The following is a 14587-nucleotide window of genomic DNA, read 5'->3' as shown; positions in this document are numbered from 1 at the left end:
CACACACACACACACACACACACACACACACACACACACACACACACACACACACACACACACACACACAATTCAATATTATAGACCTTTTGACCAGCTTCTTTTAGTTGCTGCAGTACTTGCAACTTTCTGTTGTTCTCACGGACGCTGCTAATCTCGCGAGCAATTCTCGTTGACCAGCGACGCGCTTCTTTACCTAACATCGACGCCGCCGAATGATCTGCAGTTATCCTATGTAAATAGTAAAAACATCCATATTTACAATACAGTATGTAACAAAAAAGTTAACAGCGAGTGATAGAACAAAAAAAATGATGTGTATTAATTAAGTTTAAATTTACATAAACTCACTTATTTGCAATTTATTAAATAAATAATGTTTATGAAACTTAAACAATACAATTTTTATTATTCGACAATATAGTGAGTAAAAAACAAAAACAATTACTATATAAATAAATACTCCAAAAAAAAGTGAACATATTTTTGTTTCAATATATATTAATCGCCATTGTTTAATGACATTTTCGCCAGTTTATTAGGCAAAGAAAGTGTCACTTTTTTGTACTCATTAATTGAAAATAGTTGCTTTTTTTTTTTGTATTTTTTGTTTACTTCATGAATATGTTTAGGTGTATTTTTCGATACTTGTAATTTGAGCATAGCCCACATGTTCTCAATTGATGATAAGTCCGGAATTGCGGAGATCATTCTAACGTATTTTTAGAATTCTCTCTTAAATAATTTGTGACAATCTTCGTCTTATGTACGGGAGCATTCTTCTGCTGCAGGATAAAGTTATTGCCTTAATCTATTACTTGCTGGAATTATGACTTCTTGGAGTAATTTTAATTATGTGACAGAGTGAGACTCCGTCACTAACCAATACCGTCAGTCACGAGGCATAGTTAGTAATTTTTTTGTTTTTGTTGTAATAATTTCTTTTGTTTCTTTTTTTTTTTTTTTGTTCTGTTCTTCTCGTTTCGCTCGAATAAAGTAATTTTATTTTGTAATTCTCTCTCTCTTAATAATATGCGACCTCGCGCCCCACGATCAGCGGTATCTCTGCGATAGAGCCGAACCGCAGCAGCGGGCAATGACCCACATGCAAAGCACCACGCCGGAACGTGATACTCCGCGCAAACAAGCCTACACCGCACGCCGATTCCGGGACAAGAAGATGGCACGAATTGCAAAGAGCAATAATATTGTAAACAAATTATTGACTCATCCATAAGATTTTTTTCCAGAATGTATGCGGTTTTAATACGTGAACGTAATATAAAAATTCATAAGTTTCTTAATATTTTTTTATTTACGTAAGGCACTTTCTTTGCTGTTCGACATGTTTTTCGACCGCGTGTAAACAACGTCTAATTGTTTGTAACAAAAATGGATTTCTTTATCATTGTTCTGAAGTTTTGAGAGCTGACAAAAGTAGATCGACTAATGAAATGTTTATTCTTCTATTTATCTTATCGTCAGTAATTTTTGGTCGGCCTAGATTAGTTAATCTCGCGACTCTACCTTCTTTCAAAAACTTTTATTTTTTAAATGGCATTGACAGCTACATTGAAAAACTTTGCTATTTCTCTGTAGAATCTGCCTTCTTTTCTCAATTTTATGACAATCTTTCTCTCTTCATTTGTCAAGTGCTTCTTTTGTTATTCATTTTTGCAAAAAAAGAACTCGAACGAGATAGAAAACTATATTAAATTTTAATACACACGTTTTATGAAAAAAGTAGTAGTAGTAATAGTAGTAGTACATAACTTTAATATAATATGTTATAAAAACATTCAAAATTCATAAAAATATGAAATGTTTTCAAAAATACGTAACGTAAACAATAGTAAATAATAAGATATCAAAGGTGTTCACTTACTTTTGAAAAGTGTATAAAACGAATTATTACAGAAATAAAAGAGTATTGCTTTTTATTGTCTTATGATGTAAGCAGTAAATGTCAAATACGATTGATAGGTGTCTGTTCTATGTTCTCATTTGTTACGGTAGATAGCGTTGAAGTCCGTAACTTTAAAAACGTGATTTGTTTTACACGACAGTGTGTTCACTTTTTTTTGTTACATACTGTATATTATATTGAAGTTCACTTGTATAATAAAAAGAACAGTTTTTTTTTTGTATACTTTAATGCTGTAAGCATGAAATAATCTACAAACCTATCTACTGGGTCGCTATCGCAGGGTTCGAAATCATATTGAATATGTTGCTTCAAAACAGGATAGTATAAACAGCAGCATTGAATATTGTACTCCCTAGTAAGCTGCGAATTATTAATCATTAGTCAAATTCTTTATTTTTCATTAAAACTAAACAGATAAAAGAGATCAGAGCCAAAAGTTACATGGATCAATTGTTACAAAATTTATATTTTGTTTAAGGCTCCTCGATTTCTGAATATCAAGTCTAATTTATAGTAGTAATATCGATCGTCATGAGAACTAATAAACATAGAAAACATGAGGTCTTTCGCGTTACTTACATTTTTTGCACTTAGAATAACATACAATAAATATGTGTAGTACCTCACAGAGTAGTGTTCTACAGAGTGGGTACACACATAGCACTAACTCTGTTTACGTGGAATATCTCTGTTATTTTTGAAGATATGAAAATATTGTAATTATAAAAGTTGTGTGATATCAAAGGGAAAGATGTCAGTAATAAGTTTTCTGTAAATATAGTACTTCGAAGATTTCAAAGTCACCTCTATTTTTTTTTAATGCCATGCTATACTTTTTTATAATTTTCTAATGCAATAGCGGATATTTAAACGATTTTAACGACTTAACACAAGACCATTCGGTTATCAAATAAAACAATAAAACGATTTTTACGTCATGAGAAATGCTCGAAATGATGTCCGTTTACATTAATGCAATGCTACAAACGTTGATTCCTAAAGCATTTCTTAACATTTCTGGACTGATTGTCGCAGTTGTTTCATATTTTTTGGTGTGATTAGCATTTCCTGATCAATATCTTTATACTTATCGCTATAATACAGCAAGAAATGTAAATATTTACATTTTGTATTATAAATCCTAGAGATCTAAATAAACTAAAGTTTTCAACTTCAATATCAGTAGATAAAAATATGATAACTTTATACGTGATAATCTTGGAATCTTATTAAAAGATGTAAACTTGAACATTTGCCGAGTAATGTGGTATCAACATAATGGCTGTCTCGCACATTATAGACGTAGAGTGAGAGTTACATTCAACAAAATCTTCCCGAACCGAAAAATAGAACGGACCAATTTTGTGACCAGCTCATTTGCTCGATTTGACATTGCTCGACTTTTTTTTTTATTGAAACACTAAAAAACATTATGTACTAAGAAATACCGGCCACAATATGAAACAACGAATTGTCGCAGTATATGCGACAATCAATCCAAAAGTGTTAAAAGATATACATGCTTCAGGAATTCAATGTTTGCGCAGCTTTGCATAGATGTTAACGGACATCAATTCTACTACTCATGAAAGAATCATTTTATTCTTTTTATTAAATGACTCCTTAATTTAATGATCTTGTAGTTGTACATCTTGATCTTATAGGTTGTTGAAATCGTCTAAATATTCACCCTATCCCCTGCTCTCGCCCTCAAAAAAATTACGCACACACTTTTGACATGAAGTGACATTTAATCGAAAGTCGTTCCTTATTTTTTTCTTATTTCTTCATTGCATAGGTTTCGATTAAATGTCGCTTCATGTCAAAAGTGTGTACGTGATTTATTCGAGGGTAAACAGAGGTAGGGCGAAGCCACTCCCCGTACTGGGGAGTAAAGCTCTCCCTGTCTACTCTCCCTTACAACACGAACAAGAAGAACATAAAAAAGTAGTCATTGTAATATACTGTTATATGTTTTTACTCTCTTATTGTTCTGTTCTTTCTACATCACAAATGGGATATAAAGCTGACATAATGTCAACAAATGTATCAATCCACTGGTGATACTGAACGTTACGTTTAAACACAAATTCGTCTAAATAATTAATATAATGTTCCGCTCGGATAATATATTGTGGAATTCCGCCTCGAATATCACGCCATAAGCGTTCGTGAGGATAATTATGCAGAAATTCGTGAAACAACATTTCGAAAGTCACTCGCTTTCGACAACGATCTTTCAACGATTCTTTCTTTCTATGTGGAACTTCGCTCGGAATGACGGATAAGCTACTTCACACTCTGAAACATCAACTGATGACAATCAACTAATAATCAACAATACCGTTAATAAATACTATATATATATCTTTGTATCAGCAACTCAGAATGTCCTCCTAGAAATGATAACTGAGAGCAAATGTGTACTCCCTATTTCATTATTCTACATGTTATTACTAAAAATAAAGATCGTGATTTTTAAACATTTTTTGTTAATAACTTTTTAATAAACAATGAGCGCCGCCTAAAACCCCTTGAATACTACCCAGGAGAGTGCCCTTTATAACATATAAGAGTGGGGTGAAAAGTTTCCGGCCTGACCTAGAGATAGCGCCAGCAGGTCTAATTTTTGGCTTGTATTCTATAGTACTATATCTCATTAGCTTTTAGTAAATAAATTTTCAGGTCGATTGCTCTGTTAGTGTACATTTGAGAGCCGATTGAACAAGACGCCTCGATTGCTTACGTGAAAATGGAAAAATCAGAGAAGCGTGCGGTCATCAAATACTTCTATTTAAAAGGCCTAACACCATTACAAATTAAAAAAGAGCTGAATTCCACACTGAAAGACTCTTCTCCGTCATATTCAACGGTTTCAAACAGTGGGTTTCTGAATTTAAGAAAAGTCGCACGAGCACTTCTGACGATCCACGTTCAGGACGCCCCGTTGAGGTCACAACTCCCGAAATGATTGAAAAAATTCATAAAATAGTGACGGAGGACCGCAGAATAAAAGTAAGTGAGATAGTTAAGGCTACTAGGATGTCAACTGAACGTGTACGCAATATTTTTTTTACATCAACATTTGAGCATAAGAAAGCTCTGTGCTAGGTGGGTGCCGCGTTTGCTAACGGTCGATCAAAAATTCACCCAGAAAACTGTTTCAATCGAAAATTTGGCGCTGTACAAGCGAAACCTCAGCGAATTTTTGCGTCGATTTATAACTGTAAATGAAACTTGGATTCACCACTCCTAAAAGTAAACAACAGTCGAAACAATGGATTGGACCAGATGAACCAACCCCATAGAAGGCAAAAACAATTTTATCGGCGAATAAGATTATGGCGACTGTTTTTTTGGGATGCGAAAGGAATTATTTTCATTGATTACCTGGAGAAGGTAAAACCATCACTGGTCAATACTACGCAGAGTTATTGCAGCGTTTGAAGGACGAAGTGAAAAATAAACGACCTCACTTGGCGAACAAAAAAATCTTGTTTCACCATGACATCACACCTGCCCATTCGTCGGTCGTTGCGATGGCTAAAATCAATGAATTGAAGTTCGAATTGTTCCCCCCAACCAGTATATTCACCGGATTTAGCCCCCAGCGACTATCATTTGTTTCCCAACCTTAAAAAATGGCTCGGAGATAAAAAATTTGAGAGCAACGAGGAAGTCATCGATGCTGTAAATAAGTATTTTGAGGGACTTGACATATCGGACTATAAAAATGGTATCACTGCATTAGAGCACCGTTATCAAAAATGTATTAATCTTGATGGAGATTATGTTGAAAAATAAAGCGAAAAAAAAAACAAAAAAAGTTGTTTTTCTTTATCAGGCCGGAAACTTTTCACCCCACCCTCGTATATCAAGATCAGGACCCTTGAACCTCAATCTTCTATATTCAATAATTATCAAAGTGTATTATACAATAGTATACACATTATATAACATAGTTCATATAGTTTATTTTTTAGATAATTTTTAAATAGTGTGACTTTTTGTTCTGATCTCTTTTAAAAATATATATAGTAACTCCTCGTTATAAAGGCAAAAAATTTTCTCAATACAAGCAAACTTACAATAAAAAAGGATCGAATACAAAAGCTGATAAGTTTATAACTGTCTTTTTTTTTAATTTTGAGAAATAAAATTCAATTTATTGCATTCATAAAATATTATATTATTAATGCTTGTTTTTAGGTTTATAAAAATATTACTAAGTTATTAATATTTTTCTGATTAATTATAAATTTAATTTAATTAAAAATTAAAAATGAAACAAAACACTATATGATTTAAGATATTTAGATATATATAATCAGATAAATATTAATATAATATTTAATTTAAAATATAATTAATATAAAATATATTTATTTTTAATAAAAGTATTGTATGTAACATGTTGAACGTCTAACAGAGTACGTTTCTTACTCAAATAATTAATTCTTTGTGTGATGAGAATTTGTTTTATTTAGATGAATAAAATCATCACCTACAAAAGAAAGAAATTTATTCGTCATTCAGATATAATGTTCAACATGTTAACTCGCTTTGTTTTTCTCAGTTGTTTCCTTTAGTTGTTTTACTCTCACCACACATACGTTACATTTTGATTTATATAGTTTTCATTTCTGAAAACTCTTTACTTTTTATTTATTCTTTTGTCTTTTGTTTTAAGAGACTAAACAGATTTATGGCTTATTGCTAGAAGAGAATATGATTTCTTCGCTCTATTAAAATTTTCTTTTAAATGTGTCCGCAAAGTTTCTCTTTCATCCATTTAAGACGCATTAGATTAGACTGTTTCGCATCTGTTGCTTTTGTTTTCATGTTCGTTCTTCTGTCTGTCTTTGATTTCATACAATATCTAATTCATGTCATAACAATTTCTTTAACGTAATGTGTGGAACTCAAATGTTTATTTTTTTTGTAGTATTAATCACAATTATGGAGTACAGTAATTATGACACGAGGCAGAATCTTAAATTCTGCAGGCTGCGTTTCTTCCGCTTGCGCTATACCTATCTTATCGTAGCTTGCACGACTTACATCTCAGCTGTAATTCTATACTTCGATATAAATGCAGTTTTAACATATCTTTGTCCACTACTAGATTGTCCGGTTTGTAATTATATATGGCATTACTTTTTCATAAAATCATTTCCTAGTATTCTATAATAGCGATTTCACAATTTATCTGATGATGAGCTACTTCCTTATTATTTTTTAAATTACCTTAGAATTTATTATTTTCCAATTCATTTTATACCACTTCATATTACGTGTTACATGTAAATCTTTAAACCGAAAATTTTGATTATAACGAGGAATTAATATATACATATATATAATATTATTAATATCTCAAACAATAAGCTTTAGACAGTTTTACAAAAACCTTGTTTTAGAATTTAGTCAGAATTGTATTTTCAAGGATAAAATATTGTTTTCAATCACACACTCTATACATATAAATATACATGTATAGAGTTTAAATGTACATGTAAATATAATATATGTATATTTACATATATAGAGTGATCGAAAGCAATCTTTTATCTTTAAAAATATATAATCCTGATTAAGTTCTGAAACAAATTTTTATCTTGTAAAACTTTGTCTGAAGCTTATTTTTTAAGTTATTAATAAAAATAATTAGCTTACTAGGAGTCGTGTACAGGAAGTACCCGGACACAGGAGCAACTTACTCTCAGATGCAAGCGTTTACATAAGATGCCTGTTGCTTATCTGATTGCCACAAGCTACATGTTAATATTCACAGTCAGCACAGAAAATCTATAGTTGATATTATTATATACAAGTACAATCTGTGAAATAAGTGATCTGCTCCTGTCGTGAAGTAAACAAATGTTGATGACTGATCATCTTTAGAAGAAACGTGTTTGATTATATGCTTCTCCTAAGAATTATCAATCAAATAATTAATTGATAGTGATTGATAGTATTGATAATGATTAATTGTAATGCACAGATTTATTCATATAGATTATATATTATAAGTGTGCGAGGAAATGTGAATAAGTGAGTAAGTGATTGAAAAGAAAGATAGAGAGAGAGAGAGAGAGAGAGAGCAGAACGTGTTTGCATGTGTGAGCGCGCACTATCGTAATGTTTTCCAAAACTATTGCCAGATTTAAAAATTTATAGTACATATAACAACAATATCAATATAAATTTTCTTTGCTGACTGTAACTATTAACACGCAGCTTATGTGTAGCGATCAGCTGATTGCAACAGGTACCCCACGTAAATACCCGTATCTGACAGTGAGTTGCGTCGCTCCTACTTATTTCTTGTATCTGATTCATAGTAAGTCAACTATTTCTAATAACTCAAAAAATAAGCTTCAGACATAGTTTTATAAAACAAAAAAATGTTTTTGGATTTAGTCAGATTATATATTTTTAAGAATAAAAGATTTTTTTGAATTATTTTGTATATCAGGAAGCTATCTTATTTTATTTTTTGGCAATCAACTATCTGGAAATTATGGGTCTTTAAACAAATAATTTAGCCAAAAGTTGCAATTTTGAGGAACATTATATCGTGACCTTGAATTGCCGTTAAATAGTTTTTTTAAGATCATATAAATGCCAGTGTTATTTTTTTAATACTGAAAGTATTAAATCAGAGACCGTTTAATTTGACGTAAAATAGTACTAGAATACCTTTAGTCTAAACTCAGTATTTAGAGAGATATGTTATGAAAAGAAAACGTTTCTTCTACTCTAAAAAAAATTATTTTAAATTTCTTTATCTGGAAATATGTATTTTTTTAACAGAATTGAATCTATAAAGAAATAAGTTAGTTTGTGTCTCTAACGGCAGATTCAAGACGCGGCAAAATTGAAATTTATAAATAGAACATAATGCTTGTTGAAAGTGACAGATATACGCAAAAGACATTGCTCTTGTATAATAAAATTTTTCTAAATGTAATCCTATTACTTAGAAATAAATTTGTGTTATCGATTTTTAGGCATACCTGTTGAGCTTGATCGCGGATTTTTCCAAAGCTATTTTGTGTTGCTACACAAGTGAGTAATTCCGTGCGTCCCATCAATGTTAAATATTCTGCTACCTTGTCATAAACTCCTTGCTCCAAATACTAAGTAAGACACAAAATATAACAAATAATCGTTCTTTCTTACAGATTTAACTGATATAAAATTATGATTTTATACGAAACAACTTCAAATCAATTGTAGATTTCGAATTAGTACTTAAAGATGAGAACTGCGTATACACATAGAAATATTTTTGAAATTTGGGGTTTTATTATTTTGCTTATTTATTTTATGTTATGTTATAGACAGAATACTCACTTGCATGGTCGATTGTAAATCAACAACAAAATATCGGTTTTGATGAGCATTTGCAGCGGCAAGACTCAACAAATAATCATTACGTGCTCCGGTTGATTTCTCTTCCAAAGCGTCCCGCTTTGAGCTCACCTGAATAGTCATTACTGATATTAATCACAGCTGTGATCACTTTATACGTCAAATATATAAGTAATTTTTTACTCTTCATGTAAATATATTTTTAGTTTATTATCATAAGTGTTATATTTATACTAATTGTTTGATATACCTTGGCGCTATTTTTCTGCAATGACGTTATCGACTGGAAAAAGGAGCCCTTCTTCTTCTTCAATCTACAAGCATTGATCGAACATAAATTATTACATGCTTAGACCAATGGATAATGGTTATGCTATTATATTGTGTAAACATTGTGTAAACAAATAAAGAAAAATATAATCAAAAACCCATGCTGTTTTGAAACAAAACTTTTGTCGCCATTGATAATAAAATAAAGGATAAGATTATTTAACTTTTGGGTAGATAATTTTGAACAGGAAAAATAAGAATCAACATATAAATCTATATAACTACACACACACATATATATACTCGTATATATCTTATACGTACTTTTCTTCAATATCTTTTGCTTTATCTCGCACATCATGTGCGCTATGTTCTTCGTCAAAGTAGAATTTTTTCGTCTTATCGACGTCTTGTACGCAGGTTTGTAGTTCCTTTTGTACTATCAATAATTGGTCAATAGCCTGAAAATTCAATTTTCACATATATGTTAAAAAAAATATTTATGTAACATGTAACTTGTGCTTTTCTCGTCTTATCCGTTAAAAAACTTTTATATGATCATACAGAAATGATTACATGTAATTATATATCAGAAATATGTTTATATATAAAGTGATATATTTCCGTATGAATATTTATACAGGGTGATTCATAACAACTCGTTATCCTTGAAAATAATTATTCTTGACTAAATTTTAAGACAACTTTTTATTCGACAAAATTTTGTTTGAAGCTTACTTTTTGAGTTATTAATAAAAATAGGTGACTTACCGCGAATCGAATACAAAAGAGATAGGCAGAAACGGCGCAACTCACTGTGATTGACAATGATTTATGTGATGCACGGATTAAGTGATACAAATTACGAATGAATAAATAAATAAGTGAGAGAAAAAGAGAGAAAGAGAGAGAGACAGAGAAAGATACAGAAACAGTGTGTAGCGATCAGCTGATAGCACCACACGTAATCGCCTGCGTCTGACGATGAGTTGCTCCCTGCCTATCTCTTGTATCCGGCTCGTGGTAAGTTAATTATTTTTAATGTTTATTTAGTTTTTACTATTTAGTTATTGTTAGTACTTTTATAATACTTTGTGTGTATTTTGTGTATAGATAAACAAAAAGCAAAAGTTATTATTCATACCTTCTTCGAGATTTGTAGTTTGTGGATCCTGAGGAACTTGGCATCATCAGCAATCTGCTGCTGGAAGACTTCAACAGCGGCAAGACGCGCTCGAGCCAGCTTCTCGTTCTCTTCCAGCACGGTTCGCCACACATTCCACATGTTCCTGTAATCATTCGATCGACCACCCGCTGATTGCTCTTTACTTATGACCTTTCTTCTCCTTGGCAAACTTCCTCAATCGATAAAGTAGCCAAGGATTGAAAGCGGTATACTTTCGTATAGAAGTTGAAGTTTTCGTACGTTGTGAAAGTGTTCCTTATGCTTATTAACACTGATATATTGATTTTTCTATTATTATTTGCTATACAATACTTTTATTTTTTTAAAGTATCTTGCATAATTAATATATATAATCAATTAAATTAATTTATTATTAAAGAATGATTAAAATGTGAGCAATTTATAACGGTATGATCTTTCTACACATATAAAAATGCAATAACCAAAAAGTTTTAAGTTTAAAACTTACATACACCAAATTTTACTTTTTACATGAAATTAATTACCATTTTTCTTCCGCTCCATCGACTTTAAGATCTGGTATGTTGGGTATTTTCTTGTTCAAATATGCAGATGATATTTTGAGTAACGCCTAGAAAAATCGATTTTAAAAAAACTTGCTAATAATAAAAACATATAAAATATACATACATTATAACCACTATGAAATTTTTATAACTTAAATATTTTTACATAACGTTTATAAATTGTGAATATATTTCTTTAATATTTATTTTTGCTATTCTTGCTAGTTTGATTAACAATAAGTGATAACAGTTGACATATTATAATTAATTAATAATAAGAAAACCATGTTTTTGAAAATAACAAATATTTGCAGAATAAACAAAACTAATATAAGTTACTTACCTCAGAATAAGATTTTTCGATAGCAGATTTTTTTATTGTAAAATTACTGAAAAAAAAACAAGTAATAATAATTTAGTGTTAAAAATAACAAATAATGTACAAATATGTTACTTTTAAAAGTATTATTTTAGTAAGAAGTATAATATTTATACATTAATAAGAGTAGAGAAAGCTCTACAAAATATATACGTATATATTTTTTTATTTTGATTGCAATATGTAAAGTTTGTATACTTCAATATTATTTTACATATATTATACTAAAATAACTTGATGCATTGTGAGTTGTGATTATTTATTGATATACAAGACTTACCGTATATCTTCTAGAAGATCACACTCGTGTTGATTTTTTGCTTGCAATTTTGCTGCCTGTTCCGCATGCACATTTTTTAGAAATTTTGCATAGTTTCCCTTGCAAGCAAACAAAGAAAACTTCATTTAGAGAAAAAATATCTAATCAAACCTAATCTAAAAAAAATTTTATTATTTTAATTTTTTTACAGTTATTTTACTTTTGACTTATATCAGGACTGCAACTTTTTATTTGTTTTATTAGTACTAGAGGGATAGTTCCATACAAAAACTTGAGTTTTATTATTGAAAAGAAAGTTACAATATGATATTTATAATATACTAAATACACTTTAAAGTTTAATATTTTAACACTTTATTGATAAAATATCGACTCAATGTTCAATAATAATTAAAAAAGTAAACAATCAATTATTTATTTTGGCTTACTGAAATAAACTTTTGGTTGCAAATGTAACCTATACACTCTAAGATTCTTGTATATGATGTACTAAGATAATAAAGATGTGGCACCGGGTTGTGTTAATCTAAACCTTTGACGCTGTGTATTTATGCGCATTTATGCAGAAAACAGTGAAAATGACTCCTCAATTAAGACATAAAAGATAATGTATTAAAGAAAACACTCTTAAATTTGTATAAACGTAACTTGTTTAATTATATTTTCTAAACTAAACGGTCTACAATTTTGAAACTTTTTTATAATATTTATATATTTCTGTTCTATATCAGATTCATTTTTAATAATAATCTTAAGAATTGTATCAATATAGTTAGTTTGTATCACTTATAATTAAGAATTGTATCGATTATAATTAAAAATCTTAACTTGAGTTGCATATATATATATATATGCATCAAGTGTTAAAACTGCACATTTTCCAATTATCTCAAAAACTAGACGGTCTAGAGGTTCCAATTGCATAATAACATAGAGAGCACTTAAATGTACTTGTAGTTTTAAAATTTTAGCACATTATAAAAAAATTTTGTGCAAGTACTACCTTAATTCAAATTCTTCAGATTATTTTTGTTATTGCGATTTTTTTCTTTCTGTTATATATATTTAGATACTTTTTAAAGTACACATACATTATACGTGTGTGCGCAAAGTGTGCAATTTTTATTAAATTTTTGTTTTTATATTGTTATTGTGCATTATTGTACATTATCACATCAATGCTTTTAATATACAAAACTTGCATATATGTAAAATTTCTATAGTGTCTCCACCTAAAGTGCAAATTGGAAATCAATGCCAATCAATGATACATATCAATCTACTGCAATGCATTTTCATAATTTTGCACACAAACATACATATACGCAAGCGCGCGCACAACATACACACACACACACACACATGTATATAAAATATCTATTTTCATACCTAAACTGCGAAAAGACAAAAATAAAAGCAGGCTACTTGTAAGATTTCTTTCTTTTTTCAACGTAAAGATATTGACTACAATTACGTTATGTATCGTTTTCATCTTTTGGGAAATGTGTCTTTACATTTCTTTTCATTAATATTTTCTTTACAGACGTGAAGAAAGATTTCTTTTTCTTCCAACTAACGAAAAGATTCGGCTCAAGTAGTTTAAAACTAACAATTTCTTTATTATTTCTTTATTATTTCTCTAACAAAATCTTTTTCTTGTAGTTTAGAGGATATATGTGTATATTTGTATTATATATATTTTTCTTAATTTGTATTATATATATTCTTTTAATTTTTATTACTTATTATTCGTATGTTAATAAAACATATTTTCTATCAAGAATTCTATATAAAAATAATACATCTTTTTGTAGAAATTAAAACATCATCACAGAACAATTCTTTAAACTTAATTGCCTTTAAACTTAGTTTTCACGATAATAATAAAAACAAGATCCTTGACACGTTTTTTAAGCGCATTAACTTCTTGTATTTTAAAACCATAACTGAAAAACTGATCTTCTTTTACATTATGTCCGACGTAAAAATGTTCTTTCCACAACTACATCACGGGAAATGAATTTTACAAAATTATGAAAGTTGTAACTTGTTTGCTATTTAGGGTGTGGATTATCGAATCACAGACTTCTCTTACTTTTCTCGGTGGTGGTTGCATGCTGAAGCAGGAGTTTTTCCCACAGCGCCGGGGAGTAGAGGAGGAGGGGCAGTTTTGCTCTTGCTCACCCTCGCTCACTCGCGGCTCACCCTTTATGCGCACACACTTCACGCACGCACGCACTTGCGTTAAGTGCACCGGTCGCGCGTCCGTACGCTACTGATCTCCTGCCCTCCTGAGGCCACCGCCGTCGCCAGGGGTCTCATAGCATACCGCTTATTGATCGTCCAACCCCTTCCTTGGACAGCGCTTGCGCTGCTCCCGGGTTGGCGAATGACTTCTTCTCCAACGACCTAGTAAACCTCGAAAATATAAGGAATTATCAAAGAAAAGTGGAAGTGGAAGGGAAAGGATAGATAAAGAATAGATCGAAAGCTTGAGTGGAAGTTCTAGTTGTAACTTTACTCAATAATTTAAAATATTATGAGCTACTCTCTTCAAATACATATACTATTCTCTTTATACAAGAAAAACTAAACTATATGCATATACATATTTATGTATAATATACAAGACTTTTATGAT

At 30.4% G+C, this 14587-nt stretch overlaps 1 protein-coding gene across 1 annotated transcript in view; it reads right to left on the bottom strand.

The window, feature by feature from the left end:
• Window positions 1-14202, bottom strand: part of LOC109852712 (F-BAR and double SH3 domains protein 2) — a 29637-nt gene extending 15435 nt beyond the window's left edge. Inside the window, exons 1-11 of the mRNA XM_020424136.1 lie at window positions 14042-14202; window positions 11947-12044; window positions 11631-11676; window positions 11267-11352; window positions 10719-10863; window positions 9899-10035; window positions 9555-9618; window positions 9287-9415; window positions 8947-9069; window positions 2184-2287; window positions 87-231 (exon numbers count right to left, since the gene is read on the bottom strand). Of these exons, the coding sequence (XP_020279725.1) occupies window positions 87-231; window positions 2184-2287; window positions 8947-9069; window positions 9287-9415; window positions 9555-9618; window positions 9899-10035; window positions 10719-10863; window positions 11267-11352; window positions 11631-11676; window positions 11947-12044; window positions 14042-14062 (1098 nt within the window). The 5' untranslated portion in view covers window positions 14063-14202. The remainder of the gene's footprint in view (window positions 1-86; window positions 232-2183; window positions 2288-8946; window positions 9070-9286; window positions 9416-9554; window positions 9619-9898; window positions 10036-10718; window positions 10864-11266; window positions 11353-11630; window positions 11677-11946; window positions 12045-14041) is intronic.
• Window positions 14203-14587: the final 385 nt, after the last annotated feature.

This window comes from Pseudomyrmex gracilis, unplaced genomic scaffold (assembly GCF_002006095.1).
Source record: "Pseudomyrmex gracilis isolate BER0280 unplaced genomic scaffold, ASM200609v1 scaffold_33, whole genome shotgun sequence".
In the NCBI taxonomy this organism is placed as follows: Eukaryota; Metazoa; Arthropoda; class Insecta; order Hymenoptera; family Formicidae; genus Pseudomyrmex; species Pseudomyrmex gracilis.
This window is presented reverse-complemented; position numbering and strand designations above follow the sequence as displayed.